The sequence below is a fragment of the Gekko japonicus genome, unplaced genomic scaffold (assembly GCF_001447785.1).
Source record: "Gekko japonicus isolate JY-2015 unplaced genomic scaffold, Gekko_japonicus_V1.1 scaffold322, whole genome shotgun sequence".
NCBI lineage: Eukaryota > Metazoa > Chordata > Lepidosauria > Squamata > Gekkonidae > Gekko > Gekko japonicus.
Genome location: NW_015163616.1, coordinates 130,095 through 153,195, shown reverse-complemented (window position 1 = coordinate 153,195; position 23,101 = coordinate 130,095). Strand labels below are relative to the sequence as shown.

At 43.4% G+C, this 23,101-nt stretch overlaps 1 protein-coding gene across 2 annotated transcripts in view; it reads left to right on the top strand.

Moving 5' to 3' along the window:
* EFL1 (elongation factor like GTPase 1) overlaps positions 1-23,101 on the top strand; it is a 130,380-nt gene that overhangs the window by 11,681 nt on the left and 95,598 nt on the right. For both annotated transcript variants that reach the window (XM_015407424.1, XM_015407423.1), the window contains exons 3-12: positions 2,761-2,828; positions 2,915-2,999; positions 3,406-3,539; positions 4,106-4,243; positions 5,647-5,861; positions 8,369-8,492; positions 9,732-9,808; positions 10,344-10,480; positions 10,936-11,058; positions 11,360-11,459. In XM_015407424.1, the coding sequence (XP_015262910.1) occupies positions 2,761-2,828; positions 2,915-2,999; positions 3,406-3,539; positions 4,106-4,243; positions 5,647-5,861; positions 8,369-8,492; positions 9,732-9,808; positions 10,344-10,480; positions 10,936-11,058; positions 11,360-11,459 (1,201 nt within the window). The remainder of the gene's footprint in view (positions 1-2,760; positions 2,829-2,914; positions 3,000-3,405; positions 3,540-4,105; positions 4,244-5,646; positions 5,862-8,368; positions 8,493-9,731; positions 9,809-10,343; positions 10,481-10,935; positions 11,059-11,359; positions 11,460-23,101) is intronic.

Genomic DNA, 23,101 nt, shown 5'->3' with positions numbered 1-23,101 from the left:
ATCAAAGAAGGAAACCAGGTTGGTCTGACAAGATCTGTTGGGGACAAAACCATGCTGACTTCCCCGGATCACTAAGTTGTCCTTCAGATGCTTACAGATCGATCCCTTTAAAATCTGCTCTAATACCTCCCCAGCAACAGAAGTTAGACTGACTGGCCTATAGTTTCTCGGGTCATCCCTCTTCCCTTTCTTAAAGATTGGGATAACATTTGCTCTTCAATCTTGTGGCACATCCCCAGTCCTTCAAGAGGCCTTGAAGATGATGGACAGAGGCTCTGCAAGTTCATTAGAAAGTTCTTTGAGCACTCTTGGGTGCACACCATCTGGCCCAGGAGATTTGTATTCGTCCAGTGCAGCCAGGTGCCCCTCCACAACCTCCCTGTCAATGTCAACTAGACACTCAGGTGTCATGTCATGTCCTCTACCATCTCTAGATGGGCTCGAGTTCTTCTGGGAGAAAACAGAGGCAAAAAAGTCATTAAGCCTGTCTGCTTTTTCTCTGTCCTCCACCAGAGTTTCTCCTTCTACTCCCAAAAGTGGTCCAATTGCCTCTTTTACCTTGTGTTTGCTTCTCACATATCTGTAGAAGTTTTTCTTATTGTAGCGAGCCCCCCTGGCCAGACCCAACTCATACCAAGCTTTGATTTCTCTGATGGCTGATCTGCAGTACCTAGGAACTCTCATATACTCCTCTTTAGAAGTCTGACCTTTCCTCCATTTCCTGAACATTTCCTTTTTCTCCCATAGCTTATTCTGAAGCTCTCGATTCATCTATATGTTTCTTGGAGCCCTTACTGTGTTTCCGTCTTGCTAGAATAGTGAGGGCTTGAGCTCGCAAAAGCTCATGTTTGAGAAGAGCCCACCCTTCACTCGCTCCTTTCCCTTCCAGCATACGCCCCCATGGAATGACTCCCATCAAGCCTTTGAGTTTGATGAAGTTGGCCCTACGAACATCTAACCTATGAGTCTGGTTATGAATTTCCTTGACCCCCCCACAGCAACTGGAATTCAAGGAGGACATGGTCACTTCCCCCTAAGGTCCCCACCACCTTCACCCCGTCTACCAGTTCTTCCGTGTTGGTTAATATTAAGCAGTATGGCTGAGCCCCTTGTAGCTTCCTCCACCATTTGAAAAAGAAAGTTGTCGGCCAGAAAGGTCAGGAAGTTGCATGATTCTTGTCGCTTTGTTGAGCCTGTCTCCCAGCACACATCGGGGAAGTTGAAGTCTCCCATAATTATAAGGTTCTGATGTCTGGATACTCTACCAATCTGTTCAAGGAGGGCAGCATCCATTTCCTGTCCTTGGTCAGGCGGTCTGTAGCAGACGCCAACAATACCCTTTGTCCTACCTCCCCTTATTTCCACCCATATACTTTCCACGGGGCTGTCAACCACATTCTCCAGGACTTCCTGACATTCTAGCCCTCTCTTCACATACAGCACCACTCCACCTCCTTCCTAACTGTAAGAGTGGTTGAGCAGTGGAACAGCCTGCCTCAGGAGGTGGTGCATGCTCCTTCGCTGGACGTTTTCAAGTGGAGGCTGGACGACCATCTTTCTGGTATGTTGTAGGTATGCTCCTGCAGAATGCAGGGGGTTGGACTAGATGACCTGAAAGGTCCCTTCCAACTCTTAACATTCTATGATTCTACCCTTCCGTTTTTCCTTAAACAACTCATACCCATCCACTACCACATCCCAGTCTGTTTGCAAGAGAATCTCATTCTATACACTTTGAAACTGTGCCTGACATTTCCCCCAAAAGCACTTTCCTGGCTTAACTTTAGTCCTGTTGGGTTTGCGTTGCCGCACTGGTTCTGCTGGGCTTGCAAAAAGGCCTCCCCTCTTTCTACTGCAGTGGTTCTCTGGCTTGACCTTAGTCCTGTTGGGTTTGCAGTTCCAGAGTAGCACTGGTTCTGCTGGACTTGCAAAAATGCCCTCCCTTCAGCTTCTACTGAGAGATTCTCTGGGACTTCTATTGCCGTTGCTTTTTTCCCCCTCCTCCTTTGGGGGGCTGTAACTTGGACACGTAAATTCAATCCTCACCAAACTTGGAGGGCAGGTAGAGGAGCATCAGCCAGAGATTCCCGTGAGTTCAGTGTATCTAACTTGCACAGGATCCATTCTATACACTCCTGAACCTGCGCCTGTCATTTTCCCAGAAAGCATTTTCCTGGGGGTACCTTCTTGGAGGTGGGTGGGCTGTAACTCAGACCCCATAAATCCAGTCCTCACTTGGAGAGCAGGTAAAGGAGAGTCAACCAGAGATCCCCTGTGAGTTTGGTGTCTCTACCAGGGTGGGGGAGGGGCGTTCTACTGTGTTATGAACTGAACTAGTTCATTTAGCATCTAATAGTTTGTGACGGTTCGTGGTTTGTGAACTGGGCACACCATGAACCAAACTGCATTTTCCTGGTTTGTACCCATCCCTTCTCACAACAACAGCCCTGTGCGGTATTTAGGTTGAAAATAAGTGACTGGTGCAAAGTCAGCCAGCAAGCTTTCATAGCAAAAGTAGGATGGGAAACTGGGTCTTCAAGATCCTAGTCTGACACATTGATCACATTTGGGGACTGCATCTGAACACTGCAGTATTCTTCCACATTTACTTTGCACATGGATCCCTGCTGGATTGAGGAAAAGATTGCATATCCTAGGTAGGGAGTCTGTCTTGCAGAAGATATAATTGAAACACCTGCTTAGTGTTTTATGTTGATTTGTGCTTTTTGTCCTAATGTGGTGTGTTTTCCCCCCCGCTAGGTAAGACAACTTTAGCTGATTGTCTGATTTCTAGCAATGGAATAATCTCTAGTAGGCTGGCGGGAAAGGTACAAGATTTTCAATATCCATACTTATTTTTCTCTATCCACGCTTTCTTACATTTGAATAATTCATTTTGTTCTAATTCGCACAGCTGAGATATTTGGACAGCAGAGAGGATGAGCAGATTCGAGGAATTACAATGAAATCCAGTGCAATTACGCTGCTGTTTGGGAAAGGTAATGCAGTTAGCATATTCCATGTATAGTATTTGGGCTGTGTATATTAAGAGCAAGAGATTTCCCATAGAAAGAGTCCTTGAGTAAGGTTCAAAGGCTTGGTTGATGGGAGGGGAAATATACGTTACTGGGTAGGAACCAGCTTTTCCACTGCTGAAAAAGATAGGATGGGGCTCCATTTGACTACTGAAAAAGGCTGGTGCTGAGGATCACAGGACCTGCGTGGACAAAAGCAGTGTAGGATGGGTTTTTTAATGAGGACAGGAATAGGCTAAGATAGAGGGGAATAACTGGCCTGATCCGACCTATGGTATATGAAACCACGTGCCATAAGTGCCTTCCAAGTGGGCAAGCATACTTGTAAAAAGTTCACTTTTAAAATAACCCTTTTTCCTCTCCCTTCTAGATGATCAGGAGTATCTTATCAACCTAATAGATTCCCCTGGCCATGTGGATTTCTCTTCTGAAGTGTCTACAGCTGTCAGACTCTGTGATGGCTGCATTGTTGTGGTAGATGCTGTGGAAGGAGTCTGTTCACAGGTGATGTGGGGGAGAATGTTTGAGGCAAAATATATTAAAATGTTCTTAAAGACAACAACATCTTCAGCTAGAGGAGATTCTAATAAACATCATGCTATAGTCGGAGAGTATTGATGGTTGAAAATGTTATGAAAGCTGCGTATGAGGTCTAGGGGTATGTAGTTAGCAGTCTGGAATCTTTGTGATAAGACAGAATGGAAGTCCAAATGTGTATCAGTCTCATTGAATACTGGTTTACTGGCAGTGACAGGGATATATTAATTAGTGTAGCGACAAGAGCAAAGTGCTTAGAACCCAACCTGGATCAGGGTTCCAATTCTCATCATCCTGAGAAGCATACCTAGTCCAAACCCTGGTTCCTCACGACAGTGCATAATGCTGGTGCATAGTTCTGAAAAGTAACTTGCATGCAAGAAAGGAAGAAAAATGGGCACATCCCTGCAGCCTGCTCTCTAATAATGCATCCTGATTTGGTTGCATCAGGCCACAACTATTTAATAAGCTGTTTGCATTTGCCGGTTTTATGACATTACGCCCATTCACATCATGTTCTTCTTTTTTACTAGACACATGCAGTTTTACGACAGGCCTGGCTAGAAAACATTCGCCCAGTCTTAGTGATTAATAAACTAGATCGGCTCATAATGGAACTCAAGTTCACACCCCAGGAGGCCTATTCTCACCTGAAGAACATCCTGGAACAGGTATGCTAAAAAGGCTGAAGGGGCTAGGGCACGCATAAATGGCAGGAACAGCAAGTAAATCCAGGGCCCATGTCTGCTGTCCTGCATGAAGAACGGTAGTGTATTCCTCATGGGGGATATCTGGGAAGAGTATTCAGAAGCTTCTGGTCAGGTAAGCAGCCACCCGTCAATTGGCGCCAGCTTCAGATACCTTGTTGCCCTACTTTCTGAAACAGGTCCGCTGGCTTTTAGTTGGCTTCTGTATCCAATTCATACTGCTTGGGGTTTTTTATGATCAATTTTTAAAATTTTCTCAAAAAGGAAGTGGGTACAAAAGGGAAGAGGGGGTAGGAGAAAATATAGATTCATTGAATTGATCAAATATTACATACAACATACAACAAGTAAAATCAGATATATTAGTAAGAATACATACTGCTTGTTTTTTGTTCACCTTTGCTACTCTAAAAGCTCTGGGTCAAGGATACCTTAGGGATTGACTTCTCCTGTGCATTCCTTAGTGCATTCGGGGTCATTCAAGGAGGCTCTGCTTTGAGTGTCATGTCCGATAGAAGTAAATCTGACAGGTACAAGGAACAGTACTTACGTTCTTTACCAGCAGCATCCCCCAGTGAACATTGCCTGGGGGTGGTCGGGGGGGGGGCTCTAGCCAGAACTGAGGGAGACTAGCTGCTTAGCAGCCCTGCCCTCCTCCCTGAGAACCTGAAAACTCCTGTCCAAGGAGATGGAACACATGAGGGGTTTTGGGGTCCTATTTGTTATATAGTAGAATTTCACTCTGATCTGGATAGCCCAGGCTGGCCCTATCTCATCAGTTCTGGGAAGCTAAGCAGGGCTAGCCCTGGTTAGTACTTGGATGGGAGACCTCCAACTGAATTCTAGGGTCATTGTGCAGAGGCAGGCAATGTCGCAAACCACCTCTGTTTGTCTCTTCAAGACCCCAAAAGGGGTTCACCATTAGCATTGTAAAAGCTCTGGATCAAGGGTACTTGGCAGGGACTCGAGAGCACTTTCCTCCACCAACACCAGAATTTGTGCCAAGTGATATTTATTGCAAGCTGCCGTGGGTCTTGCTTGCAGGAGAAAGGCAGAGTACAAATAGGTAAATGACTAGAACAGGGTGGCCTGCTGGCTCCACTGCTTAGAGTTCTAGGGAGCTAGTGAAGCAGTTTTATTTCTGGGGGTCTTGGTTAGACATCTGGGGGGGCACTTACTGTTTTGCTTTTGCTAGCACTGCTGCTCTCTGTGTTAGTACTCATAGTTGGAGTTATGCTGCTGTATTTTATGTGCTACAAAATAAAACTGAGGGGGTGCGGTTTCCTGTCAACCACCATGAGAGCCTATTAGGGACCAATAGATGGCAATATAAAACTAGAAATAAATCTAAGGAATGTATTCTTTAGGTGAATGCCATCACTGCGACTCTCTTCACTTCTAAAGTGCTTGAAGAAAGGGCTGAGAAGGATATGGAAACTCAGTTGACTTCTGATTCTGCTCTTAGAGACCAAGTATACGACTGGAGTGCGGGTTTGGAATGTACCGACGATTCGCACCTTTACTTTTCTCCAGATCAGGGAAACGTGGTATTTGCCAGTGCAATTGATGGCTGGGGCTTTGGGTGAGTTACCAAATACCTGTTGGTTTGTTGGGTTTTTCTAATGAGCCAATTGAATGCTCAGAGTGGTACACATAATTACTGCTTGTGCAAAAGCTGAGTTGTTCCAATTTTTTTTTTTTGATAGACAACAGTAAAAATTGGGGACAACTTGCCGCTTGGGGGGGGGAGGTATTTGGGAGCAGGTGCTCCTTATGGGCTGGATCTTGCCAGCTTATGGGCTGGATCTTGCCAGCTTGTCCAGTCTAATTCCCTTCCTCATAGCAACTCCCATCCCATGTGACTTCTGTCCACAAGGGTCTCATGATCCCCAAAATAGGCTTTTCAGTGGGCAAAAGAGTTCCTTTCCTGTTCTTCCAGAAGAGCCAATAGGGTGCAGCCTCACACGCCCAGACTGTTTTTAAAGGCTAAAACCAGCACTTTAAATTGCTTTGGCTGCCCAGAAAATTCATGTAAAAGTTGTGTCTAAAAATCACTCTTAACAAAATAACTTGTTTTTAGAGTGTGGAATATTTTAACAATTGTGTTTGCTCAGGTAGGATGAAGTGTTTTTGGTTGGCAACCTGTGTTGTTTCTCATCTTCTGTATTTGTTTTGCTTAAAACAATTTTGTAATGGCCTTTGCCATGTTCTTTTGCAATCTACCTAACTATCAGCACTTGAAATTGAGGCCAGAAACTTGTTGGTAACCAGTGGAGTTGTTTTGAGAACTTGGATTTCATTAGGACTACTTCCAGCAAAGTGTGCTTACAGTTATAAATCCCTTGAAATGGAAAATCTCTTCCTGGAGCAACCTTGATATGCTTCTTCAGTCTCCTAACTCCATTTTGCTCTGAAATAATAAACATACAGCAGGCCCTTAGGATCCCCCAGATGTATTCACTTTCTGTTTGAACAGAAGCTGATAGAATATATTGATGATGGGTAGAAAAATTACCACTAATTTGATTTGAATGAAGGAAAAATTAGAAACTAGTGGACAAATCATTTGAATTTATTCTAAGCCTTGAAGACTTGGGTGAGATGTAAGATTTATATTCCTTGACCTGGATGTCCCAGGCTAGCCTGATCTTGTCAGATCTCTGAAGCTAAGTAGGGTCATCCCTGCTTAGGACTTGGATGGGAGACCACCAAGGAAGTGCAGGGCTGCTCTGCAGAGGCAGGCAGTGGCAAACCACCTCTGAATGTCTCTTGCCTTCAAAACTCCACAGGGTTGCCATAAGTTGGCAGCACCACCACCACCGGTTAAGACTCTTTATTTCTTGAGTTGTCTTCATGTGTGGTGTAGTGGTCAGAGTGGGGGAGTAGGATCTGAGAGACCCGGGTTCAAGTCTCTGCTGTGCCATGAATGCTTGCTTGGGTCACCTTGGTACTGTCAGCCTAACCTGCTTCACAGGAGGCTTGTTAGGATGAAATGGGGAAGGGGAAAGCAAACAAACATTGCATTGATCCAGTTGGTCAGCCATGTTGGTCTGAAGCAGTACAACAAATTTAGAGTCCAATGGAACCTTTAGGTTCAAACTTATAGTCAGAGGATGAACAGTAAATTATCATGCTGAATTGCTGAATTACAGGTTATTACAGCACTTGGAACAAAAACCTCCCCAGAACTCAACAGGGATATTGGATTTTTATCTCATTACATATGCTAATTCAGTCCTCACATATGTATTCTCAACAAGAAGGACTAAAAGTCCTTAGTTTTTAATGTATTTTAGTGTATTTCTTTTTCATGATAGTATATTAGAATACTGAATGTATGCAAGGGATATTAGGATGTCTGCTGACATAGCAGCATTTTTGGAGGGGGGTGTAATGTTAAATGCCCTCCCCACCCGACAGGAGAGAATAAAGATTCCCAGTCACTTCCCAGGATTAGAAAAGACACCTTTAGACATTCATCTGCTACTTTGACATATTTATTGCTTTACAACTGTTGACCTTATAACCTTAACTTGTTATTTAGTGTCACTTTGCATATCTTGATCATCCTCATGTTGCATGTTAAGTTGCTGTTCATTCTCTGGCTATAAGTTTGAACTCTACCTTCCATTCTACTGTATTTGAAAAAGTGTGCATGCACACGAAAGCTCATACCTTGAATAAACCTTTGTTGATCTTAAAGGTGCTATTGGACTCTAAACATTGCATTGATTGCCAGTGTTATGGTTTTAGATATGTGGTGGCTCATTCACACATGCGGGTTTTCATGGGAACTGCATTTGTAGAGTATGTGAATGAGTCCTAGTCACCATAAAGTGGGTCAAGTATTGTTGTTTTTTGGCATATTGACACTTAGTAAAAGAACAGAGTGTGTCTGGAGATGCCATACATCAACTAATTCATGCTGCCTCAACATTATGCAACCATCTGTTTCCTAGGCAGAACGTATCTCCATTTGTCAAATGTGTTATATGGTGACTATGCAGGTTGACGCAGATGCCTTGTTGTGAAAAGCTTAGTCTTTATTTAGACATTTTTGTTTCAAGAACTTGCTTGCTTTGTTTGCAGCATTGAGCATTTTGCAAAGCTGTATAGCCAGAAGATTGGAATCAAGCAATCAGTATTGCTGAAGACTTTGTGGGGAGACTATTACTTGAATACGAAGGCCAAGAAGATTATGAAAAGCGACCAGGTAGTATTGCTGAGTTCTTCTTTAGCAGACCCTAAAACTCATTGCTATTATCTTTGTGTTCATGCCTACGAAATGTTTGCAAATGGACTGACAAGCAGTTGATTAAAATAGACAGAAGTGCCGTCTCATATTTGAAGAGCAGGTATTTAAAAAACAGTTGCCCTGGTTCAGCAAATGCTGCCCATCCATGGATTCTCTTGCTGTGGCATTAGGAGCAGCACACAAAGCTGCAGCTAGACAGTCACCCATACATGAAGCTACATTATATGGAATCTGTCTGGCAGAGTCAGTATTATCTATGCAGACTGGTAGTGACTCTCCAGGGTCTCATGTAGAGGTCTTTCACATCACCGACTAAGTTATCCTTTTAACTGGAGATGCCGGGGATTGAGCCTGGGACCTTCTTCATGCAAACTTGATGCTCTTCCACTGAGCTTCAGACCCTCCCAACCCATTTTGGTTTTTCTTCCTTCTTAGTTCCCCCTTCCCTTGACAACAAGTGATTTGATGCTGTCAGAGTCAACAGCCTCCACTGGCGGATTGCTGAGTAGGTGTATACCCAACACTGTGCAAGGGACAGATTGGAGGAAGTTGTGGGAAGCACATATAGGCTTCCCATTCCCTGTCATAGCCTTGTACCATGGCAGTGCATGGGTGGAGGGGAGTCCATGTTCTGTTGTACCCTAAGGATATTCCTCCATGAGCTTTTTGTTCACAGTGGACTGGGTCTAGCATCTAGTTTCTGGGGGGGGGGGACTACTGAGGTGGATCCTGCAGATCAGAATGCCTGTTGGGTCAGAGGAAAGCCCTACCACTTGCAAAACAGATCCACTGGATAAGAACTGCTGATTGGGCCAGTGGTCTGCCTAGGAGGGGAATAGAAAAGGATTGTAAGCCGCTCTGAGACTCCTTTGGGTAATGAAGGGTGGGGTATAAATCCAATCTCCTCCTCCTCCTCTTCTCCTCCTCCTCCTCCCACTCCTCTGTTTTATGTTTCCACCGATAGCTAGTCAAATGTTTCAGGGAAGCCCACAAGCAGGGCCACAGCCTTCAGCTGCTGACTGCTCCCCAGCATTGGACAGTTGGGGCATTCTGAATCTGGAGGTCTCATTCCACTTCCGTGGCTCATAGCCAGACATCAGCCTGTCTTCCATAGATTGGTCCAGCCCCCTTTAAAATGTATCTCAACCAATGGCCATCACCAGATCCACCCTATAATAACATGTTGCTTTCTTCTAGTCAAAAGGGAAGAAGCCTCTGTTTGTGCAGCTGGTGCTGGACAATATATGGAGCCTCTATGAAGCTGTTACGAAAAAGTAAGAGGAATACTCCTGGATCTGATGCTATTGCTCCCTTACTTATTTATAGCCTGTCTTTGTCACCAGAGGGGAACCAAAGCAGCTGACGTCATTCTCCACTCCTCTGTTTTATCCTCACAGCAACGCTGTGAGATAAGACTAGGCTGAGATCATGTGACTGGCCTAAGGTCATCCAGCGAGCTTCCATGAGAAGAGTTGGGTTTCCAACTTGGGTTTCCTAGATCTTAGTCTCACACTCTTACCATTTGGTCACATCTTCCACTTCTGGATATTTGTTATTTATGCCAAACAAAGTCATAGTGGGATCTGTCATCTGAAGGTGCGGGAGTGGGGTGACCCACAACTCACAGCTGGTTATGGATTGTCGTGGCATGGATCAGGAAGACTATATTTTCTGTTAATACCATAGCTGATCTATTCCTAGTTGACCAGTGAGCTCGAGGATCCCTGCCCCCTTATTTGTGTGCTAAAATAGGTAGTTTGCTGCATTACTATAATTGCATCTCTGTCTCCCCCTGTGATTTTTTTTCAGAGATAAGGAAAAAATAGATAAAATAGTTTCCTCACTGGGACTGAAAATTGGTGCTCGTGAATCACGCCACACAGATCCAAAAGTTCAGCTTAATGCCATTTGTAGTCAGTGGCTGCCAATATCCCAGGCTGTTCTCTGTATCCTTGAAGGAAATGCTGTTTACAGTTTGCTGAAAGGTTATACTGTTTCCTTGGAGTCCAGCGAAGGAACGAAGTTGGGGGGTGGGGGAGAATCAGAGTTTTGTTGGGCAACCTCCTGCCTATTGGAGTTATTCCCATAACCATATGGGGGGGGGGGAGCTGGAGCTGCAGTGTGTGGACTTAATCACTGGGGAATTCCTAATCCCACCCCACTCCCCATGAGTTTCCTAATACCTCTCAGAAACTTTCTGCTAGAGCCCTGGATTCTTTTTCACGTCAGGACTTTCTAATGAGAAGCCCTAGCTTTATGGGAGCCCTTTTGTTCGGTGCACCACAAATTACTGGATACTTGGCTATGCTTTTTGCACAATTTTTTAAAAGTGGAACTAGCCGAAATTATTAATGAATGGGTCCAGCTACCATAACTGTGTATCCTTAACTCTGCAATTTAGCGATGGTCTGTAAGAAACTTCCTAGTCCTCTTGATATCACTGTGGAGAGAGTGGAAAAGCTGATGTCTGTTGGAGCGAAAGCGTTTGATTTTTTTCCACAAGAAACTCAGGATCTGAAAGACGGTGAGTAAATCTTAGCAAGTCAATTGAAAGGTGTACTTTAAGAAAAGGCTTTGAGTAACTGGAAGTCCCATTCAAGTGGGTCTCTTTCCATAATTGCTGGTGGGAAAGAGGGAGTTGATATCATAAACTCTTGTAGCAGAATGTAAACTAGTGTCCTAAAACATGTTTAGTTTTGAAATCTGGTCAGTTGTGCTCTTGGAGCCACTTAGTAGCTTGTCTTTTGACAAATGTGTAGAATACCAGAGATTCTGTCATCAGACCCTGGAAAGACGTGTAACTCTTTCATTTTATGTTTGCTTAGTGTTTATGAAATGCAGCAGTGAAGAAACTGCCCCGGTCATTGTCTTTGTGTCCAAAATGTTTGCAGTTGACGCTAAGACATTGCCACAGAACAAGCCAAGGTGAGAAAATGATGCCATTTGATCTCCTTCCACTCTGATGGCATTAGACACTTAAGTCATAATAATCTGGTCTAAGATTCCTTTCTGGTTTGGACCTGAGAAATCAGTTTGCCCTTAGGTTCACGATCAGCTATTCCTGATAAGAGCAACTTCGTAAACAGTGGAGGTTGGTCCCGATTTCATAGCAGCTCTTCAAAATGTTGGGTTGAATCCCACCTAGATTTCTGCAGGGGTGTGTATGTGAGTGTGTGGGGGGTGATTTTTACAGATCCCCCCCCCCCCAATATCTTCCTGAAAGGCTGTTTCAGGGGGATAGAGAATCTCCAGGAATCACTTAGGGGGGTAATTGACGATCTCCGTTGGGAGGGGGGATTGGTGAAAACCATCCCCCCTTGTGGCCATGGAAATGGAGGCAGGATCCAAGCTTTTACATCTGTGTATTTTGTTAAGAACAAGCCTTATGGATAAGTAAAGGTGACATCAAAACTTGTTAAATTTAAGGTAGCTCATTTTTGTGTGTGATGTTCCTGAATTTATACAGAGCTAGTCCTGATTCTTTCAGGTGCTTCTCTAAGTTATTGGCAGAAATGCTTTTGTTTTTCAAGGTGATACCATGTTGACCGCTTTGGGTGTGCTGTAGGACCTGTGTATACTCTCCCCTCTCCTCCTCCCTCCCCATGCCCATAGAGTCCAGGAGCAGGTGTTAGCCAAATTGCCTTGAATTATTAATTTGTCTAGGGGAAGTTATGATTATTAATTGGCAATAGGCAAATTCAGGTTCTCACCAATGTATACAGAAATCCCACCTTTGCTGCAAGTGTCAGAACAGACACAGAGACTGTATTCAGTAAAATATAATGTCTTTTTACTGAAGGACATGTATCATTCAAACAGTACACAAATACACACACATTTATACATATGCTAAGAAATAAAGATAGATCCTTAACACAGTTGCTTTAGCAGGATATTCGATGGTTGGGCAATATTTACCTGTCTTCATTAATTGAGCCGTTCCAATGGAAGAATGGAGAGGTTTAGAAATAGAAAAAGGTGAACACGTGCTCTGAACCAGCAGAACCACGTGGACTCTAGCTGCAGACTAGAGGTTAAAAATGGAGGTAGGGTATGTGGATAGCAAGCTGGACATAAGAGGGTTAAAGCTTCGATAGGGGTCGTGGAGAGGGTAAGTAAGAGAGAGACCATGTGGTCGGGCAGTATCTTTTATAAGGTGGTGTTGGGGGCCAGCTAGGCAGGTTACATCCCCCTGTGACACTTTCTGTTAGTCTGTCCCATAAAACATACTATTGGCTGGCTGGAAGAGGGGAGGGGGACTAAGGAGTGGTCAATATTGAAGGCTTATGGAACTGCTTCATTTCACAGCAGGTGAGATGTCTGGTGACTCTGGACCAATGTTCCCTCTAAGCTGTGGAGTCTTGTGAGCAAAAATTCTGCTTTGTGAGCTACCAACAGTAAAGTTGTGAGCAAGTGATTTGGCTACTGTGTAAATTAGTTTGCTCTGGAGCCATCCTTCCTGAGCGAAGGCGAGAATCTGTGGGCCGGAGGCTTAAAAACTGTGAGCTAGCTCACCCTAACTCAGCTTAGAGGGAACACTGCTCTGGACTATCACTGTGGCAGCAACACTAAAGGAAGGTGTCCCTTTCTTAGGTGTGCAGTCTCAACAGGTATTCTCAGGTCTCCATGTTGTACAGTCCCTTTGCACAGTTCATATTTCATAAAAACACATTGATAGGCTTGCATGGCAACACAGGTGCTAGATCCACACACAGGAAGTAATTACTGCACCATTGGATCTTGCAGTCAAACATATGGCATCTCTTTGCACAGCTGTTACTTTCCCCCATGCAGTGTGGGATGTGCAGGAGAGCCTGGGGAGTGGGCTACACTAGAGTACCTCTCATTCTTGCTACATGTGGAGGTGAGGAGGGAAAAGCAGAATCTGAACAGCCCCAAGTAACTCACTTTATTTGTGCCAGTAGAGTGTCTGTCCTAAACGTTTCTGTTTAATTTGTATGCAATAGTACCTTAGAAGTTTTATTAGTCCTTTTGGTGTCAAATGAGCCTCATGACTAGTTAACGTTTTGACATACAAAGGTTATGTTTAAATGTGGAATGTTTTCACTTGTTCAGTTATGTTCCTTGCAGCTCCCAGCAGGTTTAAGTCTGGTTGCTGATGCCTGTGTGCACATCCACACATAGGACATAGCATTATACTCACAGCCATTTAAACCTAACCGGTCATCTGTGGACCTGCACTGCTCGGCTGTTAGGTTTAAATGGTCCAAACAGCCGAACCAGACAAAAGTTTGGTAGATGTTCAGAAGCTCTGAACTGGTCCAAGTTTGTGCCGAATTTTGGCTCGTGAGCTGGTTCGTGCCCATCCCTAGTTAAGACTTTCCTACAGGATATTAATTTGAACATTGGAAAGGCAGAGTGATCAGAGACTGTTCATGAAAGACATGATGTTTTAAGAATATCAGTTTATCTTTAATTTATTTCCCTAACTTGTGGGAAAGGATTCCCTGTTGCTACAACTCAGTCGTGGTTGTTGCAAATGCTTAATTGGCATGAATGCTCCCTGGAGGGGACAGTGTTGTCAGAGTTTTCTTTCCTCACAGTTCTCAGAAATGTGCTCCATCCACGGCCAGCAGTGGCAGCTGGTGGTGAAAAGGTAAAGCCTGTTTCAACTGGAGTTTGGCAGGGAGATAAATGAAGGGAATAAATTCGGTGGAAATGAATAATAAATGTAGCTTTTAGTTCAGATGCTGCACATGTGACAGCTGCTCCTTTCCGCCTAAATTTGATATCTTTAAAATATAACTTCAAACATTTTAACTGCACCACTTGTAATTTCAGCCATCGACAAGAATAGCTAACCTGGTTCTATAGCTAGAGCTGAGATGTTATTGCCTTTGGGTCTTCCTTTCATGTAGAGCTGCTGTCCAAGTGTTCTATATCCTTTCATCCAATAAATGATGTGGCCTTTGATAACGGAGCAGCTTTAAAGCAAAGGTGTAAAACCCAAAACAGTTGGAAGGCCAACTTCCTCCATGCCACTGCTGTTCTGGGCTGCTTCTGTACTTGCCCCTTTCACCAGAAAATGTTGTTGCCACCTCAGTTTGAACATTTGACTACTTACCTTGATACCTACCACTTTTTCACTGCTGAATGTCGCACTGCTGGTAGTGTATTTGAATGAAGAGAGGAGGAACCATGTTCTGTTGCGGAGCATCTGCTTAGCATACAGGTGGTTCCAGGTTCAGTCCTTGACATCATCTCCAGTTAAAGGATCTAGTGAGTAGGTGATATGAAAGACCTCTTCCCGAGACCCTGGAGATCCACTGCCAAGTCTTATTAGACGATACTGCGATAGACCAATGGTCTACTTAACATAAGAACATAAGAGAAGCCAATGTTGGATCAGGCCAATGGCCCATCCAGTCCAATACTCTGTCACACTATGGTCACAAATACCAGGTGCCACCAGTGGGGCTGGGACACTAGAAGCCCTCCCACGGTTGCTGCCCCCCAAGCACCAAGAATACAGAGCATCACTTGCCCCAGACTAAGAGTTCCTATGTATACCTAATAGCCACTGATGGACCTCTGTTCCATATGTTTATCCATTTCCCTCTTGAAGCCATCCATGCTTGTAGCCGCCGCCAACTCCTGTGGCAGTGAATTCCATGTGTTAATCACTCTTTGGGTGAAGAAGTACTTCCTTTTATCCATTCTAACCCAACTGCTCAGCAATTTCATTGAATGCCCATGAGTTCTTGCATTGTGAGAATGGGAGAAAAGTACTTCTTTCTCTACCTGCTCTGTCCCATCCATAATCCTGTAAACCTCGATCATGTCACCCCTCAGTCATCGTTTCTCCAAGCTAAAGAGCCCCAAGCACTTAGGGAATGTGTTCCAACCCTTTTATCATTCGAGTTGCCCTTTTCTGCACTTTTTCCAGTGCTATAATATCTTTTCTGAGGTGGGGTGACCAGAATTGCACACAGTATTCCAAATGAGGTTGCACCATCGATTTATACAGGGGCATTATGATGCTGGCTGATTTGTTTTCAGTTTCCTTCCTAATAATCTCCAGCATAGTGTTGGCCGTTTTTATTGCAGTCGCACACTGTCTCAACATTTTCAGTGAGTTATCTACTACAAGATCTCTCTCTTGGTCAGTCTCCACTAGTTCGAACACCATCAAAGTGTATTTATAGCTAGGATTTTTGGCCCCAATGTGCATCACTTTGCACTTGGCACATTGAACCCCATTTGCCATGTTGACGCCCACTCGCCCATCGTTGACAGATCCCTTTGGAGTGCCTCACAATCCTCCCTGGTTTTCACCACCCTGAACAATTTCATGTCATCCGCAAATTTAGCCAGTTCACTGCTTACTCCCAACTCCAAATCATTAATGAACAAGTTAAAAAGCATCAGACCCAGTACTGATCCCTGTGGAACCCCACTGCTTACCACCCTCCACTGTGAAAATTGCCCATTTATACTCACTCTCTGTTTCTACTAATTAGCCAGTTTTTGATCCACAAAAGGACTTACTTAGGAGCCTTTGATGAGGAACGTTATCAAAAACTTTCTGGAAGTCAGGGTAAACAACATCTATTGGGTCCCCCTTGTTCACATGTTTGTTCACTTCCTCAAAGAACACTAACAGGTTAGTGAGACAAGATCTTTCCTTACAGAACTCATGCTGAGTCTGCCTTAATAGTTTTTGTTCATCAATGTGCCTACTAATTCTTTCCTTAATAACAGTTTCCACCAACTTACCCGGTTGACGTCAGACTGCCTGGCCTGTAATTTCCCAGATCTCCTCTGGAACCCTTTTTAAAGATGGGAGTGACATTAGCTACCTTCCAGTCCTCAGGAATGCAGATTTTAATTTCAGTAAAGGGCACCTTCATAAGTTCATATGATCCTCTGTCAAAGTCTGCTTGCCTATTCTTCTTCCAAGCTGAAGAATATTGTTCTGCCTTGAGCTCTCATGTTCCTTTTAAATGCCAAGGCTAAGATGGTTGTAACAGTGGTTCGGCTTGCGAGTAAACATGCTGGTTTAATATTTTGGGTCCTGAAAATGAACTGTATGGAAGTGGTGCTGTGGGATGTATTAAGATCTCCAAAAGTCCTTGGTTTCTTTCATTTAAAAGGCTGTTTCTGGGTTGACGGTGCACTGGGCGAATAGACCACTAGGTGGTGTTCAGCTGTTTGCGAGTAGACTTTGTTGCATGTTTGTAGCACAGCCCTAAGTTTTCATCTTTAAACTTCTTGCAAATCAGCAAGGGAGGGAGGGGTCTTTATAAGCTGAGGGAGGAGTTGTTATGCATCAGGTGCTTCTTGGCTACACAGTCAAGAGACTGCAGGTAGTGGGAAGGAGCGAGTGGAACAAGCAGGCTGCTTAGGATCTGATTCTGGAAATGTCTTTTGATGTAGAACTTTCTTGCGGCAAAGTGCGGGGGTTCTTCAGCTTTTTGGCGAGTTGTAATTGTTGAGTCTGTTAACTACACTTGTTTTTGTCTTCTATTATCATTATATAGTAGTGTAGTGAACGTTATTGAATGCTAAGTGTGGTGACTGACACAAGCTTCTATGGCAGCATGAGGGTTTGAACCTGGGTCTCCCAGATCCTAGTCTGACCAGCTAACCACCATGCCACGCTGGCTCCAGCAGCGGAGCGCAGGAGACATGCAAAGAAGCAGCATGAGCTTGGAGGAAAAGGTGCATTTGAAAACTACTGTTTATGATGATGTCTTATACCAAGTCTGCACTTTCCTTGGGCCTGTAGCAGAGCTTAAACACTTTCCCATACTTATGATCTGGGGTCCTTTAAGGGGAGAGGCTGTGGATTGAGGTTGGAGCTTTCCACTCACTATGCTGGTGCTCTAGCATTGAGCCTGTCCATATCCCACCAAAGTGAATAGAAGATGGACAGCAGCACTCCTGCAGTAACACAGGTGGTCTGCACTCAGGATGTTTACTGTGTCATCATTGTTGTTTTTTGCATCATTGTACAGCATTATAAATGTGGTGGTCAAATAAAATGTCTTACAGATAAATCTAAACCATTTCCTCAAAGGCTGACTCCCACATGTTGTCAGCTAGGCCTCCATGGGAGTGAGGTGACTCTGGAATGTTAAGTTTCTGTTCTGCTGCGTCTTCTGTGTTTCTGTTATCTCTGCTTGACCGACAGTGCCTGGTGTAGTATTTCTCCTGGGAACTTAGGCCTGTTATTTCGGCAGGCTTCTACCTGACCCCTGATTGGGCCTGGTCCATCAGGAGACCTCCTTGAATGATGTATAACTGCTTGCTTCCCGGGCTTTTGTTTAGTTCTAACATGAAATGGTTAAGATATCTGCATACTGTCAAGTGTCTCAATAAACTTTACTTCTTTGAATGAAAGCTGTTGGGAACTGATTGCTGCAGCATGTGTAGGGATGGGCACGAACCAGGAAAATGCAGTTCGCTTTGTGGTTCGTGGCATGCCTGGTTCATGAACCACAAACCGTCACGAACTTTTAGCTGCCAAACAAATTGGTTCAGTTCATGAAGTCTGGGGTGCAGTAGAATGCCCTCCCCAGTGTGCGAGAGACACCAAACTCACAAGGAATCTCTGCCTGACTCTTGGAGAGGATTGGATTTATGGGGTCCGAGTTAGGGCCCCCCCAAAGAAGGTGCTTTCTGGGGAAATGACAGGCAATAGTTTTTACAGGTGCAGGTTCAGGAGTGTATAGAATGGGCCCCATGCAAGCTAGAGACGTGCAGGGGACCTCCCTCGATGCAGCTCTACATGTCCTCCAAGTTATGTGCAGATTGGACCTAGGGGGTCTGAGTTATGGCCACCCAAAAAAGATGTTCCCAGAAAAGTGCTTTAGGGGAAATGTCAGGTGCAGGTTCAAAGTTGCAAGCTACACACATCAAACACACGGGGAACCTGTTGGATTTTCCAAGGCTGGGGAATTCCCCCCTAACTTTGAAGGTGCTTTGTTACTTTGAAGTTTGGTAAACATTTTGTTTGAGTGTAGACAGTCTGGAAATGTATCCATTCATAAATCCTTACAAACTGCTTGGAAATTTGTAGAAAGTTCATGCCGGTTAACCTGCTACGAACTTCCGTTTGTGAACCACAAACTGGCCAATGTGAACCAGTTCATGCCCATACCTACATGCGAGTACAGCTCTGTAGACTTCTGTAGGCTTCCCAGCTTCCAGCTGAATATGTGAAAGGATTCTATTGAAAGTGTTCTTGGATTGATATCTGATGATATCACACATGCATGTCATTGATGTTGTTCCAGTCAAGTGGGAGCATGCATGTTTGAACCAACCCCATGGGAAAGTTGTGAGTGCACAGTGTTATTGGTGTATTCCGCATGTAAAAAGTACAGTGCCTTTTATTTCATCCCTCTGCTCCATCAGCTCCAAGCCTGCTTCCAGCATATGGAGCTTTCAAGAGCCATTTTTGTCAGAGGAAGGCTTGGCCGAGCAAAGTGGGTAAGATAGAAGCTGTTATAAGGTAGAGTCAGCTAATATGAGGTAATAGGACCCCAAGTTAAAGTGCTGTCCCCCCGCCCTTGGAAATCAATTTGTCTGTGATGGTAGAATGACCTTCTATTTGTAGACTAATGAGGAAGCACCTGTTTGGGATGGGGCAGTCACAAACATTGTTGGTGTCACTGAGCACAGCAACATTTGATTGTGATTGTTGGACAATCCCCGTCACAATCACTTATTGTTACTGTTCAGGAAAACCAAGTGTTTGTCTCCCCCCCCCCCCCAAGTATTGCTCCTTTTACACCATGGCCCTTGTTTGCCATGCGGCACTTGGCCTGCCAATTTGCAAAGAGTTCATATGGTTGTTGAATCGTACAAAACTGAATGAGGCTAGGAAGCCCTATGCTGTTTGCATGTTTGACATACTACGCTGGAATTTAGGTTGTGTCAATCCTTAGCATCTAGGTATGCTTGCAGTCTTTTAGTTGCCTCTAGCATATAAATGGGGTTTGCATCTTTTAAACCTTCACAAGGTTTTCAGTGGAAGGAGGGGAAGTTCAGGAAAAGGAATCATTTCAACTGATGAAGTGTGCGGCCATTCAGGTAGGGAAAAGATGGCTTTAAAAAGTAAATTTTTATTGTCACTTTAAATAATTACATACTGTAAAATATGTTGAGTTTTACAGTACAGGTTTTAATAGTGACAGTTTCTTCTAAGCCAGCTGCTGTTTCCCTCCTTAAAAATTGCTTTATTTTAATTATTGCTTGATCCAGTCAAAGTTAGTTGCATTTACACCAGTTTGATTTCAGTGGAAAGTTAAGCATGTCCTTAAATACCCTTTGGTTAAAATCAGTGGGACCCAGCAGTGCTAAACACTGGCATAGTTAAACTATGGGAGGGCGGGATATAAATCTGATAAATAAATGAATAAATATTTACTTTTAAACATATTCCCTTAAAACAGTATCATTTGTATGTGAGGGGGGTTATCTTCAGGTTTGTTCTGATCTGGTTTGTGAAAGCATGGGCATAAGAGGCTCAGTGGATTGGCTTGCTTTAACAACTAGGTAGATGAGTGTCACAGTATATACATGTGCATCATGGCTACAAAGCTTAGAGAATGCAAATAGCTGGTTCTTTATTGTGGTTGATTCTTCCCAACATAGCACCATTCTTTCTCCTTCTGTGAAGTCTTGGCCCCAAACCAAAACACCATGCACATCCATCTCTTGTGTCTCCCAGCCACCTGGGTGATGAAGGTGGTGGAGGTCCCTGTAGATCCCTTGATATGCATCAGTCTGTGTGCCCTCAGATATTATTTATTTATTATTTATTTATTAATTTGATTTTTATCCCGCCCTCCCGCCGAAGCGGCTCAGGGCGGCATACAACAACATACAATAAAACAACTCATCTAAAACAATCAATACAAACATTAAAATCATACTTTACACTCAATAAAACTTATTCAGAATGGCGACTATAAAGTGCTGCATGCTCAGTCCAAGATATTATAGTCTTGTATGAGTCACAGCTAAGGATGTGAGCTCAAAGAGCCGAATACACACACACACACACACATATGAAATACTTTATTGTTATTTTTCAGATATAATCAGATCTCCCAAGTATATCTCAGATTTTTTTGGTATCCCAAAAATATGGGTCTCAAAAAATCCTGGAAATACTTGGGATTAACCGGGAATTTTGGGAGCTGGCGTTTGCAGACTCTCGGCTCTCAGGACTGTTTTCCCCCCTTTTCCTTGCTTCTTTTTCTCCCCCCCCCCCTTTGTGTTTCTTTGTCTTCTGGGGTTTGGTATCAGCTTGCCAAGCTGCTTTAGGTAACATTACATCAGTTTCAAGTATTTGTGTTTGTTTTTTAAAAGTTCCCTTTTTTGCTGGAGTTGGTTAGTGACAGATTTTATTTGGATTCTTGAGTGTTTCATAGGTTCATATATGTAGTTTTACACAGGCTTAGGTTCTTTGGTTTTACATTGCTTGGGTTTAGCAATAGCTAAGGGGGAGATCAGCAATAGCTCTGGGGAAGATTCTCGGGTTTTACTCTTTTGCTTCCCCCCCTTTGTTGAAAGAAACAGGTGTTTTGTTGAGTAATGAGAATGAAGTGGAGATGTGGTCTGTAGCAAGGAATTCAAGCCGAGAAGACAAAGGCAGGTGTAAGTTCCTATGGAGGATAAAGCTAGAAACCGTGGAAATGAGAAGAAAGGATCTGAAGAAGAAAAAACAAGACATTGGAATATGTGGCAATGCTGGCTTTTTGGAAAAATTAAAATTGGAACATATTCCAGAAAATTCTCATGTCCCAGTTTGAGCATAGCAGCCTGATTGGCTGGCCTAGCCCAGTCTCATCAGAGCTTGGAAGCTAAGCAGGTCAGCCACGGTTAGTTCTTGGATGGGAGACCAACAAAGACTGGGGTTGCTATCCAGAGGAAGACAGTGGCAAATCACCTCTGCTAATTTCTTGTGCTGAAAACCCAGTTGGTCCTGGGGTCACCATGAGTCAATTGCAACTTGATGACGCACAATTATTAATATTTATTAGAGCAAGATCTGATTTACTGTACGTATTTTGACTTAATGTTTAAGGAACAAATTAAAAAAATGTCCACTTTACATCTGAACAGAAAAAGTATTGTTTAAATGTTGCATGTAGTAGAAATGCAAACACCTGGCTATTCATGGTACAAGTGTTTCTTGAGAGAATGAATGAGAGTATAATAAAAATAAAGGGTATGTTGGATCCTGCATCATGTTGAGATACAGAGGATGGCTGAGGTCTTTGGGGTGGTAGTCACTACCACCACCACCCCACACACACAGGAGGCATTTCTTGTCCAAAGAAGCTCACCTGGCCAGCTTACTCCAGGTGTTTCAGGAAGAGGATCAAGTTTGTATTCAAAGGCCATTGCTCTGGCCAAAAGAATCAACAAGTTACTTAGTAGTTATTATAAATGCATGTTATGTTCTGTTGTAACTAGAAAGAAATTGTTGGTTTTATTGCTGTTGTTGTACTATCCTTGTGGTAAACAGTTTCAGGAGTTTTACCTGGGAAACTGACAAATCCCAGAAATAAGTAAACAGCATTATGCAAGCCTGGTTTGTTTTTTGTTCCTCCATCTGCACAAAAGCTTCCTCAAGACTGCCGTGAAAGTGCCTTTCAGTCCTGCATGTGATTAGTCCTGCTTCCTTTTGTTTCCTGCTAGTAGTTCATTCAGACACCATAAATCCAAAAGCCTGGTGTGCATTTTATCTGCTAGCGCACTTGCTTTTCCATTCTTGCTATTCCCAAAAGGATGCGCTTTTAAATGTGCAAGCAACACCATTAGCCTCCATGTCAAGTCACAGTATCACAAATGCATTTTATCAAAGGAGAGTGATTTTTTTTGTAAGTGCTATTTCTGAATAAGCATCAACAGATGTCTGCTTTGTCCATTGTGGAACGGCCACCATCCCTTAGCTGGGTGACACCCTGTTTTAATGTTTTGAGTTAAACCTGGTCTGCTTCATCTGTTGGGAGTATGTGAGGGGACAATATTCAGTTGTAGGTTCTATAGGAACTGCGGGCTTATGTTTTGTGGACAGCGCCTACTTATGAAATCAATGAATTAGAACATAGTCTCTGAAGAAGAACAGTTTATTTATTTTTTTTAAGTACCCATAGGTACACTTTTATTAATTTTTCTTTTATAATCTACAACAAACAAATCTACACACTACAAACAGACACTCTACTACACATAACATGTATACCAAGAGTACAGTTACATTATATGCTTATATCCAATTACTTAATTAATAGAAACGCTCTATCACTTTCCATTCTTCTGTTTTCTGTGTTCTCAAGTCCATTGTGCCTAATCTTCTATTGTACTTACATTATACCAATCATAAAACGTTTTCCATGTTTTTTGAAATGTCCACTCTTTGCTTAATCTCATTTCTAAAGTCAGTTTATCATTTTCTGCTGTTTCAAAAAGTTTATTCACAAACTCCTGTTTCGTTGGTATCACCATAGTTTTCCAATATTTGGCATATAAAATTATTGCTGCTGTCGTCATATAAACAGTCAAATACCTATTCTCTTTTTCATAAT